We start from the raw sequence: 23314 nt of genomic DNA, 5'->3' as shown, positions 1-23314 counted from the left end.
AGTGCACAGGTAAACAGGCGGAGACATGGGAGTCATCCATAAAATAGGAGACTCAATGAAAGGGCCTGAAGGTTGGAGCTCTGACAGCCCATTGAGCTGTAGCAAACAAGGGAGCCAATGAAACGGCTCAGCAGGTAAAGCTGCCTGCCGCATGCCTGGTGACCTTAGCTCCATCCTTTCGACCTACAGGACATAGAGAACTGACTCCTGCAAGTCGTCCTCTGACCTTCACGTGGGTGGCCTATCTGTGTTCATACACACATAAAGAAACAAACAAGCAAATAAATAAAAGTATTTTAAACAGCAAAGAAAAGGAGCTTGGGGGTGTTGGCCCTGTGAGTTAGGGAAGGAAGCAGCAAGGAAGCTGTTCAGAGGAAATCTTACTGTAAAAACGTTTCCAGTATATTAATCATCAGGAGGCCACCTGAGGTCGGTCTGCCCTGGTCAGACATTAGATACCCCGAGCCAACCTACCAGAATGATCTTCCTTTGGCAGAAGGGAGAAAGTCAGACAGGAAGGCCTCTGCCTGAGCCACTGTTCCCTAGATGTATATTTCCTTTTGAAAAAGAATTTTTTTTTTTTGAGCCATTCTATCCAAGGGGTCACAACACTTCCAAATAGCCCTCTGGAAATTTGCAGCAGGACTATTTTGATCTCTCAGAGCTCACTACTTTTTCCCCAGGTTACCCCCAATACCTGGTGGTGGGAAACCACCTGTCAGGAGAGCATCACCTGAAGATCCTGAGGGCTGAACTGCAGGATGATGCTGTGTATGAGTGCCAGGCCATCCAGGCTGCCATCCGGTCCCGTCCCGCACGCCTCACAGTCCTGGGTAAGTCACCTGCACACAAGCGGGGATGATGTAAGGGCTATAGGAAACACCAAGGACTCAGCTACTGGAGGGACCTTCTACAAAGCTAGCAATGGGAGGTCGCCATTGGAGACCATCCACCCAGCAACACCCACGTCTGCCCTCTCCTCTCTCTTCCCACTCAAAGGGGAAGACCCCCCACCTTAGGAAATCATACTGCCACCGGCCTGTTATTGTCTTACACAGTGTGTTTGGCTGCACCCTGGAACGTAGGTGAGGGTCCTAGATGCTCTGCAGTGTAAATGAGGCCAGGCCTGCAGCAGCAGCAGCAGCTCAGAAAAGGGTGTGGCATAATCCGAAAGACCCTTCTTCTAGGGCTGACCTCCAAAGGGGCCAGAAAAGCTCTATATCTCCTGACATTCATAGAATGAGCCTCAAGTTTGGTCGCCCAGGACTTCAATGTGCATAAGGATCTCCAAAGACCCCTGTTCCAGAGCCCTCCCACCCCTGGGTTCCCTTGGAATCCTGGTTCTCAGGTCATTCCAGTGAGATTTCATTTCAGGTCCTTACTCTTACCATTTTCTACCTTGATCTTTTTTTTTTTTTTTTTTATGTCCCTGGGGCAGCCCTCCTGAAGAGGTACTCATGCCCTCATTAGGACAGACCTCCTAGAAGGTGTGGTGGGGTTAGGACTTGCTCAATGAGTCCTTAAGCTTCCCAATTTTGACTAGGAGTTCAGCCCTGCTACCTCCTTTCTCTGACCAGGTTTTCCAGAGAAGGAGCTATGGGGAAACAGTTCTTTCACATAAGTGATAATCCCTCACAGTTCCAAAGCAGTCCTCAAAGCTTCTCACTCTAGGTGAGAAACTGAGGCTTGGAGAAGCAGAAGGCCTAGGCAAGGGTCTCCCTGACCGAGCTCTTTGTTCCACCTCCCTGGCCCCCTAGAGTTGCATTTCTGCCAGGCACATGTGGATGGAGCCTGGGCAGGCAAGAGAGAGAAGCCCCAGCCTGGCCTCAGCAGCCTCCTGGCAGCTGCTGTAGAGCTCTGATGACAGGGTCAGCAGCTGGGACGCTGCTCATGCTCTAGATGAAATATTTAAGAGCGTGTCGGGTTATCTTCAGATCTACACAGCTAAACACAAGGGGTGTGTGATTCCAAGTGCAACGGCAGACAGGCCACGGAGGACCACTTAGCAGCTCAGCCTGAACTGAGGCTGAGAGGAGAAATTCTGAAACATCACCTACCTCCAACCTGGAAGCCTGCCTTGCCTGGCACGAAATGGGTGGGAAAGAAGAGTTCTGTGGGATAAATGAGCTATGGGATGGAGCCAGGCAGGTCATCTTTTACAGGACAGACCAGGACACTACAGGGGGCAGTAGTTATTTTCTTCCCCCACCCCCTTGGGAATCGAGAAGGGGTCTGTGACTCATCGTAGGGCTGAGAGAGGAGATGGGATAGTCTTGGGACCGGGTATGCTTCTGTGTATGATTTGGGCACTGTCTGCAGAGCTGCCATGTGAAGCTGTAGGATGTTCATCTTCAGCGACCACCCGGCTCCTGTCCTCAGAAAACCTTCCCCTGCTCCCTTGCATTCCTCCACGAGGCTGCCTGAGAATGCTGGAAAGAGAGGACCTAAGCACTCTCCATTCCTCTGACATCATGCAGGAGCTAAGACGGGATGTTGCCTTGTTCTTGAGGTACAGAAGACTCACCAGCGAAGTCCTGCCACTTAAGCCTCCTCGCTCCTTACTATCTCAGTTAATCAACAAAATGCATTGTACTGAAACTCCAGATTATCCCATGCGCTTTACTGATACGCTTATGGGAGACTCAGAAAGGCAAAGATATGCACAGGAGGACACACAGCTTAATTAACATTTAACATCACATTTTCTAGCTCCAGACCAATGCTTTTTGCCCAGTCTTCTCATCCCAAATATCAGCAGAATGTCATCTGTCCACCTGGTTAAAAGCCAGGCTTCTCAGAACAGGGCCTCGGGGTTCAATCTAAACAGACCCAAATTTGCTTTGGGGTCACCTCTAAAAGACATTCACGCTCCTCTCTGTCAAGGCCTTGGCCTGGCACTGTGCCTAGAGCATAGGGCTGGGTTTGTGCTGGTTAGGTGTTTATTCAAGCCTAGAGGTGGAAGATGGATGGTTACAGAGGCCCTATCTGGACACACAGAGAATTCCTACAGGTGGAAAGGAAACTTCCATCTCCTCTATCAGCCATTCTCCTAAGCTAACTGGATTTGAGCAAAAAGAGGAGGCCAGGCTCCACACTCCTGACCTCAGCTATTTCTGCAGGTGAAGAATGGTTCTGAAGGTTCCTCCCAGTGTTGCAAATGCCCTCTCTAGGCTCCTGGTCCTGCAGGGCTCTCCTCCAACCATCCCTAACTGGAAGCCAACCTGCTCACTGGAAAGGGCTCTTGCCCTAGGGATGATACAGATACAATGGTTGTTAAGGACTCTTAAGGCTGTTAAAGCCGATTTCCTTTCCAATCAACCAAGACACACACACACACACCCCCCGCCACCTGCTATGCTGTGACATCTCAGCCGAGGAAACTGTCTGGGCCAGTTCCCCCAAGGAGGGCAGCCTTCCCTACGTTCCAGGAATAGGAGAGCTTCCTAATTTACTCTGTATTTGCCTGAGATAGATTTTTAATTAAATAAAGTAAGGGCTTGATTGAACCTGCAGAAGATGTGAGGGCAGAATCAGATGGTATTCGGGCAAAATCGCAAAGCAAACACTCTGGCTGGAACACAGGGAGGCTCCCGGAGGTCTTCCATCAAAGCACCAAATGAGGAGGGCAAATACAAGAGATTATATAGCCAGCAGATGTGCACTGTTAAAATATGCATCTGCCGGCATCATGCTCAAAGAACCTAGGGGGCCAGCTCTCCAAGCCTGGCTGGCTCCAGGGAGGGCAGGGGGACCAGCCCAGCAGCCAAGCCTAGAGTCACAGACACATTAATTAGTGTTGTGTTTGCAGCACTCAGATGCAATCAGGCAAGAAGCAACTCCGAGCAGAGCTTTCACTACCCTGGGAGGCAGAGGAGGAAAGAGCCAGAGAATGAGGGGAAGATGGGAGAGTAAATTGAACCTATGAATCCAAGCACCCCCAGACAAGTAAGCTATAATCCTGGTAATAGTCAACTTGAGTTCCCTCAGCAATCCAGCCAGCTGCCAAGGGCTGTGTTTGACTCAGTCCATGCTAACACAGAGATCTTTCCAGACACACATCGACTCAGGAAATCTTGCTATCCAGGAAAGGACCTCAGACTTAAAGTCAGCTGTGTGACCCTGACACCATTACTCAACCTCTCTGGGTCCCAGTTTCTTAGCCTATAGAATGTGAGGAGATGACTAAACAAATGATGTATAAGAACTGTTCAACTCCCAAAAGGCCTTATTTGCAATTAAGAGTCCAATATGCTGCACCAACTATTTTAGGAAAATGGACCATTCCCCACTGGAGCCAAGATCCAAGTGGTGTCTAAGGCTGAGAAGGTAACTAATCATGACAATTTAGACAGCATCCCACCTTGAAGCTGAGAGACAGGACCTCAAAGGGTCCCACCAGGCTTTAAACCAGGCCTCCCTAGGTACTCAGCTTTCACACACCCATAGCAATCTCTGCAGTAGCTCAGCCTAGATCGGCAGTTCTCATCCTGTGAGTCGTAACCCCTGTAGGTGTCAAATGACCCTTTCACAGTGGTCACCTATCAGACATCCTTCCCCTTGCCAGGCAACTCACATGAAGACCAAGCAGCCCATCTGCTACATGTGTGCAGGGGGCCTACGTCCAGATCATGCATCCTCTTTAGTTGATGTCTAAATATGAAGTAGCAACAAAAATGCTACTTCATGAGGTACTGAAGGGTCGCAGCATTAAGAAGGTTGAGAATCACTGACTGAGATGGATATCACAAGACACCACACACACACACACACACACACACACACACCTGCAGAGCTGTGGAGCAGTAGAAGGAACCCTGGGTAAGGAGAGAGTGCCATCTAACAAGAAGTTGTATGACGCTCCATCCATTTTAAAGCAATAAATATACCTATGTATGCATGATGGCACCCATGCTCTTCCGACATTTAGGAGCTTCATTCAGTGTAGGGTGCCATTACATTTGATCTTTCCAAATGCCAGAAAACTCAGGTGGCAAAGACTTTCACCAAAGAGGCAGTGGAGTCCATGGATTTGATCAAGAAATGTTTCCTGAACGCTTCTCATTTCTAGATGCTCAAGATTGCCCAGTAAGTGGAAGACAAAGCCATCCTTGGCCTGGTGAAGCATGCATTTAGCTGGGTACAAGGCAGCTGACAAGCGACAATCAGATTGAGCAAGTAAATTGTGTCATTAGAATGATTGTGGTAACAAATGCCGGGGAAAAGAGGAAGGCGGATCAAAGTGAGAAAAGGAGTTTAGATGTTGATTATTAAAGGGTTTTGCCCAGCCGCTCTTCCCATGCCCTCTTCCTCTTGGCCCAGTCTAAAATCGACCCCACTGTCTTTGAGGCTCCCATTAGGAACCAGGCTTCCTAAGCGAACATGAACTCTTTAAGATGGAGACTGAGTCAGTGCAAACAAAGAGGGCGTCTTTTAGGATGACATTTTGAGAGGGCAAACAGATATGCTCCTTAACTTGTTCTCCCCTAGAATGGGCAGCAACTCTGGATTAGTTGCTTCTCTTGTTGCTGTGACAAAATCATAGACAGAAGCAGCTTAAAAGGGGGGTGAGGAGGGCATTCTTTTTTTTTTTTTTAGCCTAAGGCTTAAGGGGATAAGGCATGGCAGCTGGGACCAGTTTAGTTCAAGGTGTAAGTGTCACAGGGCAGGTTTCTTCACAACATTATGGGTCAGAAGCAGAGAGAGGGATTGATCTTGATGCTTAGCTCTCTTTTTCCTCTTATTCCCTTTACTGTCCAGTCCTCCATCCCATGAGATGATGCCACCTACATCCAGGCTGGGTCTTTCCTCCTCCATTAAGTCTGTGATGCCTAGGTGATTCTAAATCCAGTCAGGTTGGCAATGAAGATTCACCATCATGAGCCCTCAATTCTCAATTCCCAAACTACAGATGGCTACAGAGAGGATCTTTGAATAAGTTGAACACTGTCAGTCATGGATGTAGAGCTGATACAGTGCAGAGGAGTGCTGGCTTCTAGATGGTTATGAATATAGGTATTGGCTGGGACAAACCTACCCTCAGCTACTTACATAAAACGACACATAGGTAGGGGTAGTTGAAGCAGTTCAGAGACGTGGGGGAGAAATTTGTCTCGTAGAACAGAACCCAGAATCCCATGGCCCACAGGGTCCCTGAAGTATGCCATCTTCCTTCTCCCCAAGCATAATCCACTACCCATTAGCCCAACCACCTGCTCCACTTGTGGTGCCTCTGAGCCTGCTCTAGCCCTCCCTACAACCCTTCCGCATCTTGCCTTGGCTAACTCCTGACCATCTGAAAGGATGTACCTCAGGCATCACCTCCTCTAGGAAGAGGAAGATCACACGGCCTGACTATTGTCTTCTACGTTCCTTCTGCCATCTCTAGTCTCCATGACAACAACATGTTGTATTGAGAGTGACTTTTATCTGTCTGCTTCTAACATGGAGCCTGTCAGGGGCATCTAGCAATCTTCATGCCTGGCCTGGGAGGACACACTGGGTACTCAATGAATCTTCATTATGGCAATTGAAGCAAGAGGGCTTGGGGACAGCTGGAGGAAGGACAGTGCAAGCAGATAATAGTGCCAAGCTCATATGAAAGTTATACGGTACAGTGTGGCACGGTGTTCTTTGATATGGCATTGTGTGATGTAATGCTGAATAATACGTGGTATGGTGTCCTATGTGTTGTATGGTGTGGTGTGATACGGTGTTCTGTGGTATGGCATTGTGTGGCGTGTCGTTGTATTACATGGCGTTGTGTTATGTCGTGTGATGTGCTCTGTGGGGTGACATTGCATGGTGTGGTGTGACGCGGTATTCTGTCATGTTAGTGTTAGGCGATAGAAGGTTTTGTGGTGTGGTACTGTGTGGTGCGGTATTGTATGTGGCGTGGTTGTGTGTAGTATGACGGCACGCGAGCTTGTACAGGGTAGTGTCAGATGGTGAGGTGGCATGTGGAACAGTGGCGTGGTATGGTGTCATGGGGTGTGCAGCTGTATAGTGTGCTGTGGTGGCACCCAGTGCTCTGTGTGGTGTGGAATTTGTTGAATATTATTGGAAGAGACACTGTAGCCTCTCATGGTTTGGAGCCCTGACTCTGGAAGCCAGATTGCCTGCACTTAGAACCTGGCTGCATTCCTTTACCAGCGGTGTCACCTCGATCAAGTTATTCAGCTCCCCTGTGCCTGTATGTAAAGTGGGAGACATAGCCATCGTGCCTTCATGATTTAACGAAATAACATATGCAAGCATGTCTCAAAATAGTGTCTGATACACAGCAAGACATAAAAGCATATGGCTGTTATTATATTAGCTAGTTCTATCGCTGCTATTACCGTTCAGTGCCCAGAATCACCAGCTCTCCTTCTCAGAGCACCAGCTTCTGGCCTAAAGAAGCTTGTTCACAGGAGCAGCAGGTGGGAAGCCGGATTCCCGGAGGCCCCTCCCAGGCACACGCAGAGAAGACAAGCAGAATTGATTCTTTATCTCCTTATTAAGTCTGTTTAGCCTGGGCTGTGGCCTGGTCTTAGGTGCTGAATCTCATTTGGGCTGTTTGCCTGTTTCCTGCCACATTCATTACCCTCAATCACCCCCCAAATAGGGGCCGCAAACAAGCCAGAGATGGGAGAGGAGAGTGAGAAAAACATCCTTATCTTCCAAAGTTCTATATGGGAGCCAGGTTCAGCTAGTTTCCTCCTCTCTGCTGTATACGCCACAGGACACTAGGTCCTTCCCTCCCTTACTGTGCCCTTCTGGGTGGTCCAGACTGCCCCCAGGGCCCACTCCATTCTCTCCCTTTAGACCATTACACACACTCTTCTTTTCTAGTCTAACTCTTCTTACCTGGACCCTCAGTGACAAAGTGAACACAGCTGAAAGCTATGGACAGACTAACTGACAGAAGCATCTCTCTTCTAAATCTGAAGTCTCAGGCTTAGGAGTCGGAGCAAGTGATCTCTGGGATCTACAATTGGCTTCCATGTCGACCTGAGTATCTGCACCACAGTAAATGCAGGCCAGGAGAGATAAGGGCATTCCTGGGTTAAATGGTACTGACCTTCAGGGTCAGGTTACTCTGTGACACTTTTCTTTTGGGGAGAGGGAAGGTTCAAGACAGGGTTTCTCTGTGTGGCCTTGGCTGTCCTGGACTCACTTTGTAGATCAGGCTGGCCTTGAACTCACAGAGATCCACCTGCCTCTGCCTGCCCGAGTGCCAGAATTCCAGATGTGCACCACGCTACATGGCATTTCATCTCTTTGGCCCTGGGTCCTCTCCCTAGCTAGGGCCATCTACCATGGAGAGAAGTGAGAAAGGAATGAAGGAACCAAGCTACTCTCAAGGGTCCAGGAGGCATCAGGAATCAAGGTGGACATGATGCTTCCATGCCCTGCCCATTCACAGGGCAAAGAGCAGAGGCAGGCAGCTCCTCTTCTAGAGGTGGGAAGCCAGTACCAGTCCTGTACTTCCCAAGTGGCCTGAAGCCTGACATTGCCTGTCCAGAGGCCTACTATTTAAAGCTGGAGGTGACATTCCAAATGGATCTCCCCTCAGCTTCTTGGGCTTTCAAAACCAGGACAGGGAGGTCCTTGGGAGCCCAGTAAGGATCAGCAGCACACACAGAGACCCCACAAGCCTTGGTACTTCCCCCACACACCCCATCTCCAGAAGACTGACGCTTACCAGGGCATTCCCATGTGATCCTAAAGTGTGACACAACTATACTCAGAGTACTGGCAATTCTCCAGGTCTGTGTAGGACAAGGGGCCCAGCCTGGGACTCAAAAATCACACATTGCTGCCCCCAGCCTGCCGCTGCTCAGCATGAGATACAGGATTGATTGTGCTCTTTAACGGCTCCGTCCTTCTCCGTGGCAGAACCAGGAGCTGGAAAATCCACCCCACAGTTTACCTGTGCTTTTCTCATAAACACTCACGGTATGGGGGTCCACACAAAGGGCATTGTTCCCTGAGTCCCTCTTCCCTCGCTTCTGAGAGCAAGGATAATACGTCCTTCTGATGTCAAGCAAGCGTGACCCTGAGCGATGCAGAGCATGCTCGCCTACTCAGTGAGTGTCACACCACAGAGATCTGCAAAAGTCAGGACCAAATCCACTGGTAACTGTATTCGGTGTGAAGCCAGCAGCTCCCCGGCTTCCCTGGCTTCCCTGCGCAACACTGACCCCTTTCCCTTATCCCTAGAGGAATAAACTGCCTTCAGAAAACCCTGGTCCACCCTAACTTTTATGGGGCCGGTTCCCCTGGCCTGGGTTGCTTCCAACATCTAGACAAGCTTCATAAAACACAAACAAGAGAGCTACCTCCATCGTGGTACTCTCTAGACTCCTTGCTCAGGACATCGAGATAGCTACCGGCCATTTGAAAGGGCTCTTGCTCATGCACCCGTAACCATACACACTGACACCTGGGTCTCTGAACCAATGCATTGGTGTATGCACGTGTGTCCATATGTGCCCCCGCACAGAGGCAGTAGAGTGTGGCTAGGCCATCAGTGTCCACTTGGTAGAAAAGCTGATGGAAGAAAGCAAGTCACTGTGGAAAATGGACTGGTTCTCGGGAGCTGACAAAGGTATCAGCTCTTACCCTTTGTCAGCCCCAGAGAAGAAAGGGTCAGACAGAGTACCACTTTATCAGCTTGAGTCTGCTTCTCTATTGACTCCCCCAATGACAGATGAAATGCAGAGAAAGTCGCTGCAGCTAGGACTGGAGCAGGGATACCAGGCCACACATGAATAAACTGCCCCTTTCCTGTCCCGGCATCCTTGGTGTCAGTCCTGAGACTCTGAGCCAGCCCAGGGTAAGTCTAGAAAGACTGGGTTTGGACAGGGAGCCCTCTAAGGGCTAAAAATAGCTCATCACTGCTCTGCTCTGACCTCAGCCCAGGCCCGAGATGAGGCTTTCATGGCAAATTATGGATTTAAAACTGGCAATGAATCCCCATTACAGCATGAAATGAGAAAGGAAAACGCCGCTCAACAGAAGCCTTTCCCCAGCGGCCAGCGGGCTGAGGGAAGGTGGGGCCTTAGGGAAGGTTTAGAGGCAGAGTCACAGATCCGCACACCCCGCTCTATGAGCAGACCCATAGAGGTCATAGACAAGGTGAGCGGGGACCCGGGAAAGTGGACAGGACCCTAGGCCTAGGGCCACTTCACACCAAGCTACAACAGCAGAAAGGCAGGGTTGCGATGCCCTGTGTCCAGAAGCCAGGTCCAGATAGTGAGATATCTTCTTTGTCTCTTTTGGGGGCGGGGGTAATGCAGGTATGCAAAGTGTGCGGCTGCAATGCAGAACCCAGAGGTCGATGCTGACTGTCTTGCTCCATCACTCTCCAACTTTTTGTTGTTGTTGTTGTTGTTGTTGTTGTTGTTGTTCGAGGCATAGTCTCTCACTGAACTTGTACTCACCAACTTAATTAGGCTGGCTAACTATGAGCTTCCAGGGACCCACACGTGTTTCTTCCCCCCAGCCTCCCACCCCAGGTCAGGACTTACAGGTGTGCATGCCCAGCTATTTATGGGGTTGCTGGAAATCTGATCTTAAGTTCTCAAGCCTCCATAGGACGCTTTACCAACTGAGCTAACCCTCCAGTCTTCAGTGACTAATTTTATGCAGAAAAAAAAAAAGGACGTCATGCTGTGAGACAGCCCAATGGCCTCTTCATGTAGAGGACCCAGGCTCAGTCTTGAGACCCACCTGGCAGCTTGCAAGCCTATATAACTCCAGTTCCAGGGGATGTGGCGCCCTCTTCTGGTCTCTACAGACACTAGGGCTTCACACAATTCACATACATACATGCAGGCAAAACACTCACACACATAAAATGCTTGTAACTGAAAGATGTCTGGCTGCTTCTTGAGTGCGGATGGCCACACCCTTGTTACTGTGTTGTTCCAATCAGTCCGTGTGCATGTGGGTATCTATGATGTCTTTACCAGCTTCCCAGGAATCGGTGCAGCCCCTGCACCAATCTTCCTCATACCATTCTTCACAGGCTCAACCAGGAATGATCTGTTCTCCTCCAGCATACTAACCAACGCTTCAGATCCTTCACAGGCCCCGCCTACCTCCAGGGGTTCCTCTGGATCCAGCCTTCAGCCATCTATCCTCCCTATGGCACACTGACCTAGGGGCACAGAAGGAGTCTCACCACCTTGAGTGTAGACACATAATAAGTGCATTGGAGTGCTGAGGTGTCGGTATATCCTGATAAACACAGACACAACCCTTGGTATATAATAAGGTACATATTATATCAGTTAAAAGGGGGGGGGGGGCTAGGATGGTGCCTCAGCGGTTAAGTGCTTACTGCACAGGTGTGAGGGCCAGAGGTCTGATCCCCAGGACCCACGTAAAAGCTGAGTTAAAGTGGCATCTCACCTGTAATCCTACCCTCAGAAAGCAGAGACAGGGGAGTCCCCACAGCAAGTTGGGAAGTAAGACTAGCCACATCAGTGAGCTCTGGGTTCGATTGAGAGGCTCTGCCTCCCTGAATATGATGAAAGAGCAGAGAGATCTAGGACGATTCCCAACATCAACCTCCAGTCTCCAGGTACACACACCCCCACATGTCTGTATACCTACACACATCTGTGCCAGCACACATGCAAACACACATGAAAAAAAAAAAAACGGAAAAAGAAAAGAATTAAGCAGGAAGTTTAAGTGGCTACGGAGAGGACTTGAGGGGGGAGACGCTCCCTCTCAAATAGCTGAAGGAGGAAAATAGATTTGTTTCATGGAGCTCAAGAGCAGAACCAGGCTGGGTGTGTTTTATCTTAGCAATTAAAACAGAGAGTCTGAACTCAGTGAAGTGGTAAGCACTCTGTCTCTTGGAGCATCCAAGCGGACACTGAGTCTCCCACGTGCCTGTTTCTAGTGGGACAAAATGAATTCATCCGCAGATGCGAGAATCTTGTTCTGGGATTGAGCCCCAGGAATTGGCTGTCGTGAGCGGAGGGACAATGCAGAGAAGACCTAGAACCATGTCAAGGTGCTTCCGTCTATTGAGTGTCTCCACCACCCGGTGTGCCGTGGTGCTACAGAGAAAACAACCGCTGTGTCAGTGAAAAATGTAAAGACACAAGGTCACCACCCTGGGGAGTGACAGAAAGCAGAAGTCATTGAGTAACAATCAAGCCCAGTGTAGGCCGCACACCTGCTGCCAAAATCTTGGTGTGCCATGGGAATGTCATGGTATGAAGCAGAGCGAAAGGGAGGCAGAGCCTACTACGACCTTGTCACGTCAACCTCATGCCATGCACACCGGCTGCAAAAGTAACTCCGAATCCAGAGAGTGTACTAAAAGGTCCAGGCAGTGGCATTGAACATGTCTGGGCCGTGTCACCTGTGGCTTCAGGTGGAGCAGAGAGGGCTTTTCACCCAGGTGAAAGGCAAGGTGCAGCTGTAACCAGATGAGTCAAGGCTCCCTCCAGGAAGTAACGAAGTGTGCCGGGATGCTCGGACACGTCCCCATCAGAGCTGGCTTAAGCCACTGGCACACAGCCCCAGGAAGTTCTGATCATCAGACCAGATTACTGATAATGACAGGGGTAGGGCCTAGATGCAAACCTCCATTCCCGAATCTCAGGCCTCAGGCAGCTGCCCCTGGATGTGTGCCACTGAGCACATCATCTGTCCACAGAAATGGCAGCGTATCAGCTGGTTCCTGAGTGGAGAAAACAAGACAACTCCGGCTAGTTCCTCTGTCTGCCTGCCAGGGCCCCATTAGCCCACGCAGGAGCATGTTCCCTTACCCTCTCGCCAACTCTATCTGGCCCATGTCACCAGAGAAGTCCATTACCAGGCCCAAGCTCACATAAGAAAGTTAAAGAGCCAGAATCTGAATTGGCCTTTTCCAAATTCTGCTTGGACCCACAGCTGTCTGTCTCCCACATACAATCATGGACGGTGGGCAGTTCTCCCACCATCTGGCCTCTAGGAACTGTGGAAGCCTGTCAGAACCCTCACGGCCTCTCAGGGCCCACAGAGTCGAGTTTTATGCTGGATGTCTAACTGACGTCTCCAGGAAGCCCTTCCTCGCTGTACCTTGGAAGCCAGATGGCACTGAGTCTCACCCGGGGCTGCTTTCCTCTCTTCTTGTCCCATCACGCAAGACGTGGACGCTGCCCTGGCTATGCAGAGCAGGTTCTTCACAGGCCATAGAAACTCACACAGCTGCCCCCTTCTCACAATAACGAACAGCTGAGCCCTACAACCCGAGAAGACCGCCCTTCAGAACACGTGTGTTTTCCCGAAGCAGTCGATTGACTGATACTGTTGATATAAAGGAAGAACTTCCCATAGGGAGGTATGTCAGAAGAGGCTGGGAAATGACCCAGGAGGCGTCTCCGGTGGTGATGAGAAAAGAGAAGGGTGAGGGTGGCACCTTCTTCAGAGGAGCTGATTCTGCTCTGATGCAAACATGTCTTCTCTCACCCTCTGCTTACTTTCTCCTACACAAAGTCACCAGGACACCAGAAATGACCCATTTTACACAGGGGCCAACTGAGGCCAGGCTCTGCCTCTCACTGTTCTGCATCCACGAAAGTGTCTGAAATCATTGCCTATTGTATGTTGCATGTTGTGTGCAGGCTTTTTTCTTGTCCTTATTCCCCAAATAATACAGGGTAATGGGTGTGCACATGGCAGTTACACTGTATCCAGCAGCATGTGTGGTCTATAGGGGATATTCAGAATACAGATGTTCACATGATATACATACATATCACATCATTTCATACGACATGAGCATCCACAAATTTTGATATCCAAGAGGGTCTTTTGTAAACATATTCCTAGTTATTCTGTTTTTTTGTTTGTTTGTTTGTTTGTTTGTTTGTTTGGTGTTGTTGAATTATTTTCTTCATCTCATTTTCAAATTGTTCGTCACTAGCCTATAGAAATACAATTGGTTTTGTTTAGATGGAGTCACATGTCAATAAACTCCTTCATCTGCTAAAAATGCATTTAGTACGCCTGAGCTGCCAAACATGCTCACTTAGCCCCAAGGTGCATTGCAGAGTAACAGTTCCTTAACCTTCACTAGCACGGGGCTGCTTGGAAGCTGTGGCTCACTGCCCAGCCTCATGAGTGTAGAACCACATCCCCAGCCCAAGAGAAGATGTAGTTTTCTCTAGATGCATGTTGCTTTCACACTATCATAAAATTAAAAAAAAAAAAATCATTAGTTGAATCATCATATTGTAATCCAGGGACCATCTTGGAGCCTGAAACCTTTCTGTTTTTTCTTTTTTTCTGATCTAATTGTTTCCTCTGAATTCTGTAAGATTTCCTGCATACAGAATTATTTTGCATGCACATAAAGACTGTTTAGTTCTCTCCTGTTCAGCCTTTTGTCCTTATTGTACCAGCCACAACTTCTGGTGGAATGCTGAACACGAGTGGTAAGAACAGACACTCACCACACTGTGATGCCAGCATTGCGACTCAGGTTGAAGTACCCATATGTCCCTACTTTGTTGAGATGGTTTGTTATTTAATTTTTAACTGACATGCAAAGCTGTGCGTGTTCATGTGGTATAATGTGATACTTCAAAACATGCATATTTTATACAGTGATCAAACAAAGATAATTAGCACATCACCACCTCAAATATTCTGAATTTTTTTTTTTTTTTTTTTTTTTTTTTTTTGTGGCGGGAGCATTGGTATGCCCTAGTCTGGCTACCTTAAAATGTGCGTGACATTGTTTGCTAACCATGGTCATCCTACTGTGTAACATGGCGTTAGAACGTTTTTGTCCTATCAAATGATAACTTTGCACTAACTAACTGAGCTCTCTGTTGAGAGTCTTTATCTTAAATAGTGTCAGATTCTGTGACATGCTTTTCCGCTTTCCTAACATGATCATATGGGGTTCGCTCCTTATTCTATTAGTATGTTCTATTAATTGGATTTCGGCTATCCAACCTTTAACTTCTCAGGAATAAGGCATCCCAGTTGGTCACTATGTGCTGCTTCTTATGTTGCTGCCGTCAGTCTGCTAATACTTTGTTGGGTGGTTTTCTTCTGTTTTCACAACGGACAGCAGCTCCTTGTTCCCTTTTCTCGTAATATCCTCATCTGTCTTCAGGATCTGGGTACTTATCGGTCTTGTAGAATGAGTGGAAAAGTTTCCCTCTTCTATTTTCTGGAAGGTTCCATGAAGGAGTGATTCTAGTTGCTAGAATTCACCCGTAAAGCTGTCTAAGTCCAGGGCTTTCTGTACGGGAAGGCTTTCTTTATTAAATTCAATTTCTCTATTTGATTTTGTCAATTCAGACCACTCTATGGAATTTAGCTTTTGTACAAAGATTTGTGGAAGGGAAGGAGTTAGCTGTCGATCTTGGAGCCAAATTCCTCCCCACCCTTGAAAAAAGCAGAGTTGAAGAATGGTTCTTAACAGAGGAATAACACATTTTTTTAAAGATTTATTTATTTATGATTTATACAGTATATAGTATTATGCCTGCATGTGTGTCTGTAAGCCAGAAAGAGGGCACCAGATCACAATATAGATGGTTGTGAGCCACCATGTAGTTGCTGGGAATTGAACTCAGGACCTTTGGAAGAATAGCAAGTGCTCTTAACCTCTGAGCCATCTCTCCAGCCCCAGTCTGACACATTTTAACACACACACACACACACACACACACACACACACACACACACACACACTCCTGGGTTGAGGACAGATTGTAAGGGACAAGGGAAGACCTATGGAGAGGTTGCTCAGACAGTGAGGCCAGGACAGCAGTGGAAGTGGAAAGGAAGGAAGCCAACTTGTCACCAAAGTTTCTGGTGTGGGCCTTTAAGCACCATAAAAATGATATGCAAAATTCAGAATGCTTGCAGGCATTTCCAAGACAGGATCTATATTCTCATCCCCCTAAAATTTAAGAACGATTGTTGTAGATCAATGTGCTGGTCAGTCTAGGCTGCAGTAACAAACACCAAGCTGCGGGTGGCTCAATGATTTGTTCTGCACAGTTCTGAAGTCGGTCTTCATTCAAAGAACAGGGTAACAGCAGGGCCAGCTTCGGCTGAGCACTTGCTTTGGGTCCCCACTAGACCTTTCCTGGGGTCATGACCACAGACAGAGATTCCTCCTTCTTTTACTGTGGACACTAATGCCATTGAGAGAGCACTACTCTCGTGACTTGAATTCATCCAACTTGAATTTCTTCCCAAATGGCTTATCTGTAAACACTATTTCGTTGAGAGGTGGAATTTCGGCATCTATTTATGGCGATACCAACACACCAGATGGCACCTGACTTTGGAAGCTAAGTCACACTGGGCCTGATTAGTACTTAGATGAAAGAGTTTTATCATATGAGTTGGGGTTCAGGAATCCATAGACCGGCCCACAGCAGCCCATCTCTGCAGTATGGGGAAACTGTGGCTTAGAAAGGTTGAATTACTGTCCCACATCCACCTATCTACCTAGCTAAGTAAATATAAAGTCAGAGCTGCTCAAGAGATGTGTATGCTGCAGTGGGAAATTTCCTCATAGAACGCACAATCAGAACCCCTCTGCCTAGACCAACAAGACCACTCGCCCCACTTGGGTGCAGAGAGAGTAGGGGCTCCAAGCTTCTTCCAGCTTCTAGCGCCCACCTCCCTCCCAGGCTAGGGTCCCACCTCAGTGTCACCTGCACAGCTGCTGTCATCCCCTTCCACTGCCTCTGGTCCCTCCAGGACCCGCTGGCACCAAACCCCACCCACTCCCAGAAGATCTAAGGGCAGGCCTGTCACCAGCCCAGCTCTGTTTGCACTCAATGGCTCAGCAAAGCAGTCACTTATCTGCCTACGAAAATGGAAGTCCTTGGTTATTATCTATACGGCAATCTTATCTAAACAGATTCAGGTGGCAAGAACAAGGGAGAAAAATAATTAAAGGGGAAGCATGTGATATGTTGACATTATTATTACTTAAGTGCTGCAAAGCTTTTAGTTTGTGTTTTTATACTGGCGACACCAATGGGGCGGGGGAGGGGGGAATCGGCTGGGCCGATTATCTAAGCTGCACACCCGCTCACCCCTCTGCCTCACGGCCTATAAATCTTATTAAATGGCTTCCATTGGCAAGACAGAAAAATAATTAAAGCAAAGGTGGGTGAAATGTTGATGTTATTACTGTACCGAGGTGGCCTGCTCAGCTTCTACACCAGCGAAATGCAACGGAGGGAAATCAGTTTGCAAGATTACCTTTCAGAGGCACAAAACGAAGCTTCGGAAGCCAGTGTTCAGAGCAGAGAACAGTGACAGGCCCAGCAACATTTCCAGCCCTGTGCCTGTCTCTTAGGAACCTTTAAGCCTACAATTTACCTTTTGACTGTGTTCTATTTTCTTACAAATCCTTTCTTTCCCACTTACTTAGTGACTAGAGACACCACACCAAAAAAGGAAAAAGAGGGAGAGTGAGTCTCCAGCCGCTGGTCTTAAAAACCCATAACAGGAAACGGTTCTCCAGGGGAGAAGATTTTAACACTCGCTAGGAACCAGGGCTTAATTGAATTACTTTCCCTCCAAGGTGTGTACACCTAGAGGCAATGATTTCTGACTGCACCCATCTCAACTTGCCAGAGGACATGAAGGGGGTCATCAAGTCAGCCCCAGGCTCAGACTGACCATTCTAAACTGTCCTTCCCACAGATGGACAGGTCAAGTGAGTCAGACGTATTCTGTACGGGGCAGCAGGGATTTGCAGCTGAGTCACACATCCATAACCTTGCTTTCAGAGTGAGTGGGGACAGTTTGAATGGCTGAAGCCAGCTTCATGAGCCGCAGCTGGCAACTAGCAGGCCAGAGAGCAAGCTCACAGATGAGACTAGCTCCTGGAGTGCCATTGGAGACTTTTTTTTTTTTTTTTTTTTTAACAATCATTGCCAACATTTAAGATTCTGGAGCTTTTGTATGAAATTTCAGATCTCTGGTTTCTCTTGCAAAGTCTTGGCAGGCGTAGGCCCATTTGCCTCTTTGGCAGCCATCATGTTAATGCCTTGCTCCCTCTGGCAGATGTGACCCTCCCACCCCTCACCACAGCTCACCTTGGTGACAAGATGCATTCATGCCACCAAGTTGAGGTGGTACCCCTGATCTCACCCACCCCAGAAGAAAACCACCCTTCAGAGAGATTGCATTATAGGTGCGGATAAGCTGAAAACAGACCAGGAAAAGGAAATGAGAGGTGGCAGAGACAACTGGTGCTCTGTTGTGCCAGGAGAGATGTCAAGGGCAGGCTGTAAAGGGTTAATAGGTAAGGCATGAACATAACTGGAACTTGGACAAATTAATCGAATTGTCATGGGTGAGTGGGAGTGAGTTTCTTCCCACTAACAGCTGTTCTAGTTTAAAGAGTCCAGAATTTGGAGCTGAACTTTCTGAATCCATATTCTAGCTGGGAAGTGCTCCATGCAACCTTTGTGTAAGAAGGACCCAGGAAGAGCTGAGGGGACTCCCACCTGCTTCATGTGAGACTTTGCCTTCCCAGGAAGGAGGAAGAGTGATTTGTGGAATATACAGAAAGACATGAACAGGTGCACATCTGGAAATGTGCATCCACATCAGGAAGAGTGCATCCACAGATCTGCCTATCTGTTCCTGTCACCCTCCCACCCCCCAAACAAGCTTTCTCAGCATCTAAGACTCACCTGTCTACTCTGCTCTTACGAGGATGGAGGAAGGTCGTGGGCCTTAAGACTATACCCAGCCATGCATGCTTGGGCTAGAACCAGGCTGCCTCCACAGTTTGCCCACCAAGCTGCCATCTGCAACCTTGAGCACTGCTCTAGGAGGCCACAGATGAGCAGAGAAAAGTAGAGAAGGCTCCTACTGAATCCCAGTATTATCTTTGTGCTAGAAATGTCCTGCCCTGGGCCCAAGGCTCATAGCCAAGAAGACCCAGAAAAAGAAAAGGCAAAGAACGGCAGATCTGAAAGAGCTAAAAGAGGTTTCTCTCAAAGGTAACAGAGGCCAGAATTGGAGTCATGGGCAGAGTCAAACAGATACACATATGTGCAGAACTGACAACATCCAGGCCACAGGTTCTAAATGACATGGTCCAGGAGTAGTGTTCTAACTGGGATCCAGGCTCACCTGCCACCAAAAAGGCTTTGGGCCCCAGCTTTAGGTCCCATGCAGCTGCAGCAGTGAGTTCTCCAAAGGCAATGGGCTGAGTTGCACTGTGGTAGCCACTGGCCACACATGGCCCTATAAGTGTGAATTAACTCAAGTTAAGCTTAACATGCACCTCCTCCATTGCACTAGCTTTGTTTAGTGCTGAAAAGCCCAGATGGCTTTGGCAGGGCTGGTTTAAGTGGGATTTAAGCATTCCCGAGTCCTCTGGTAGAAAGCTATTTAATCACACCACAGAAACCCAATAGCATGCAAAGATGAGACAGGCTTGAAAGCTGGGCCTGAAGACACCTAGGTGTCTAGGTGGGCCTGAAGACACACAAGGTGGCTTAAAGCTTTTGCACCATTGCCAGAATGCCGTTGGTGGATAGCAGCTTCTCACTGACTCATATCCAATCAGTTATTCTCTTGGTCTTTGTTAAAGGCCTACTGTGTGCATTGTATCAGATGAGATGGAGAGATGCAGAGAGAGCCAAACACCCTCTGTGTCTTTAGAGGCTTTAATCTTGAGGGGAGGGAGGAGCCATGTAACCATGTGATCTCACAGGAGGCTGAATAGCATCTTGAACACACAAAATGCTTACAGAGGCGTCACTTCTATGAAGAAAACTGGGGAGCTTTCAGGAGGTTGTAGCTTATGAACCCTCCAAAGGGGATGAGGAGAACTTGATGGCTAAAGGATAAAAACACACCATAGAGACATGAGCAAAAGCCCAGCTGGCAAATGCCACTGTGTTTAAGGGTGTTGGGACTGATGGAGAATTATAATCAGAAGAAAGGGCCTTGAGCCATGCTAAAAAGTCTGAGCCATGCAGGCAGTAAGGAGTTATGGTTATTGCCTAAGGAAGCCTCCTTCGGTATTCAATGGTCTCCAGAACGGAGCTGTGTGCAGGGTGCAGGGCCTGGATATAAAAGCAGAAGGGCTGGGTAATTTGATCCTGGTTAACAGAAGTAGGACGGCCCCAAGTTTGCACAAATACTTGCTAGAGGCAAAAGAAGGAGGCAGACCTGAGACAAGAGACACTAAATGGTGGGAGTGAGCCCTTCCCTCTGCTTTTTTCAGGGGAGTCCACAGTAATGCTTTTAACCCAGCTGGGTCGAGCAGTGAGTCTAGCAGTAAGTACCCCATGCTGTGATGGTCAGTGTGCAGTTTCTTTGATGTTCCAAAAGTCACCATCTGTGTGCTGATCTCTTGACTAACAGAATTGGTGGAGGGACCCCATGGCCACCATGTAGGAGAGAGAAGACCTCATCCTAGACACCCTGAGCTGCTGTCTCTGGCTTTGGCTCCTTCACTTGCCATAAGGTCAGGGATGAGATAGGAGGTGGCACTATCCTCAGAGGCTCCTTGCATCATGGCACTCAGCATGCCCCGGAGACCATTAGCACCTCTCAGGGAATATTTAACTGAAAACAATTTCTAGTCAGGATCCGTTATAATTACTAATTAGATCTGATTATAATTATCTTTCACTGCCATCCTTTACCTGACACACGGAGTAGCACAAAGCCTGGCAACAATTAACAGCGAGTCTTTCCTGATACACTGGATGATTAGAAATACAATTGCAGGGTCGGGGGTTGGGGGTGGAAAGCCTGGTTTATTAAAGGGAGGCCACTGTTTACTGAGGAATGTTGTGAGTAAATTAGATTAAATTAATGAGGAGAAACTTGGAGAGAGGAGATGGGCTTTTTATTCTTTCCTTTTTGTCTCTGCTGATGACATCATTTGAGGGAAGAAGCTCAATACCTCTGCGTGGCCCCCTTCTGTAACTTACCTCAGGCTTTCACGGTTTGGTGGCCACCATCATTCAACTAGCCCAGTCTAGGCCAGTATGATACAGTGGACCACATAAGCAAACTTACTCACTGTGTAGCTTTGACAAGTGGCTTACACTTTCTACGTTTGTGTGAGAGGGAAGACAGTTGTCAGCAGGGTCTCTGGGACGGTGAGGAAAGTGCTGTGTATAGAAAACAGGCCCACAAGCTTTTGTGGAGCAGAGACCACGGGCATTTTACAGTCCTTGGGTTCAGCCCCAAGACAGACAGAATGGGAGCTAAGAAATGAATTACAGGAATCCCCCACTCCAGGCCACTGAGGGGCTGCTCGCTCTCCAAGAGCAGCAGCTGCAAAAGAAAGGCCAGCCAAGATGGGCCATCCCCCACAGGTACACTCCCTGAGCATGCCAGTGGGGCTTCATCAGTAAATTAAATCAGGGCCTTTTCAATTAGTGTTCACTGTGGAGAAGGAGAAGGAAAGCTGGAAGGCTGCTGTGCATCTCAGGGAAAGTCAGCTCGCCTCCCTAACCCCAAGCATCTCTGCTCACAAAGACTTCTGGGTGGTCTCTGAGCTAATGCTAAAAAGTAGAGGAAGGATCTGACAACACTGGGGACAGGGCCTCGTGTCTATTGAGTTGTGAAAATGGTCACTGTAGCCTGACAGATATAAGAGAGCCAAATTATTTCTTTCCAACCCCAAATTTCCAGAAAGGCTTGTCTTTGACTCTGTACACTGGTGGTTGGCACACTGAAAACCAACTCCCATGTCATTGCAATGGAAAGGAAGACACACATGTATGCACACACACACACACACACACACACACACACACACACAAAGCCTAATAGAAAGAGAGGAGAGGGGGTGGGGGGAGAGGGAGAGAGAAACAGAGAGAGAGAGAGCCTGAGACAGTTGGCTTGGTCTAACTGTGATGTATCCTTGCTGTTACATGCAAGAGGGGCCAGGGTCATCCCATACCATTTTCCTTGCCTGTCTGGTGCCTATGCTAGCAGACATCAAAAGCACACCTAGGGTTTTAGGCAGGATCTGGACTACGCTGAGTAATCTCTCCAACACACAGCTTTAAGGTACTCCTTAGTTACTTTTCTATTGCTGTGATAAAAACACCATGACCAAGGCAACTTATTAAATATATATTTAACTTGCGACTCACAGTTTCAGAGAGTTAGGGCCTATGACTATTATGGTGGGGGCATGGTAACAGGCAGGCATGGGGCTTGAGCACGAGCTATGAGCTCCCATTTTGAGGCAGAGAAAGTTAGCTGGAAATAGCATGTGTTTTTGAAACCTCAAAGCCCACCCCTCAATGGTGCATCTTCTCCAACAAGGACATACCCCCTAATCCTTCCCAAACAGTTCAACTAGCCAGGGACCAAGGGTTCAAATATCTGAGTCTATGAGGGCCCTATTCATTCAAACCATCATCAGGTAGCTAACTTCTTACTTGGCTGCTTAGGGCTCCAAAGATCATGTACAATTCCCATTTATGAATTTCACAGAATGCGAGCCATTGTCTGCAATGCATCTAAACTAAAGTTTTCTCCCTAATGTGGACAAGCCCAGAGAAGGGAAAGGTCCTATATAGCAGAGTATGGTTTGGCCTCAACCCTTCTTCTAACATTCCTCTGAGTACGACCATCCTTGCTTGGCCCTTTCTAACATGCGATCTGCCTTGGCTCTCCAGTCATAGTATCTTGTCACCAGAATCCAAACATGGGCATCTGTGAGCCCCACACCTCATGCTTGCCTTCTCAGAGCTTGGGGTCTTGGGTGAAGGCAGAAACAAAGCAAAAATGCCAGGCACCCCAACATCTGCTGGGCCATGGGAGCCAGTTAACATGCAAAGACCTCACATTCAACTGTGGTCTTGGCTGGTCAGACCAGCACTGTTATACTGCCTTCCAGATTCTTGAGAACAAACTTACAGAGACAACATGCTTGGAATCATGGATCCCTAAAAAGCCAGAGGCCTTGAGCACAACCCAGTATAGAAGCAAAGCTCCTCCCCTCCCCCAGGAGGGTTGTGTCTACCTCAAGACCTGCCCATGTCTGCAGCCTCAGTTCCCAGATGGCCTTCACCACCCTGACAGCCTCTTCTCTGAGTGTTCACACTGAACTCAGCCTCTTCCACATGGGGCACAACTCCTCCTCCCCTAGTTCCACCTACCAGCTCCATGGGGACCCTTCTGTTCTCAGCCTGCCTCCCTCATCCTCCCTGGACTCAGGAAGAGTATACACATGTGATTCCCTGTCACAGCACTAACCATGCTTATTCTGAGCATCTCTCCTTCAGCTGGACAGTGTCCTCTGTAGTCAGAGACCACAATTTTTTGTCCTCTGTATTTTTATGGCTTA

The 23314-nt window shown here is 48.3% G+C and overlaps 1 protein-coding gene across 3 annotated transcripts in view; it reads left to right on the top strand.

Moving 5' to 3' along the window:
* The window catches only part of Kirrel3 (kirre like nephrin family adhesion molecule 3), a 545774-nt gene that overhangs the window by 457247 nt on the left and 65213 nt on the right, over positions 1 to 23314 (top strand). For all 3 annotated transcript variants that reach the window (XM_055601295.1, XM_055601297.1, XM_055601294.1), the window contains exon 4: positions 684 to 833. In XM_055601295.1, coding sequence (XP_055457270.1) covers positions 684 to 833 — 150 coding nt within the window. The remainder of the gene's footprint in view (positions 1 to 683; positions 834 to 23314) is intronic.

This window comes from Psammomys obesus, unplaced genomic scaffold (assembly GCF_907164565.1).
Source record: "Psammomys obesus unplaced genomic scaffold, mPsaObe1.curated_primary_1811, whole genome shotgun sequence".
Lineage (NCBI taxonomy): Eukaryota > Metazoa > Chordata > Mammalia > Rodentia > Muridae > Psammomys > Psammomys obesus.
This window is presented reverse-complemented; position numbering and strand designations above follow the sequence as displayed.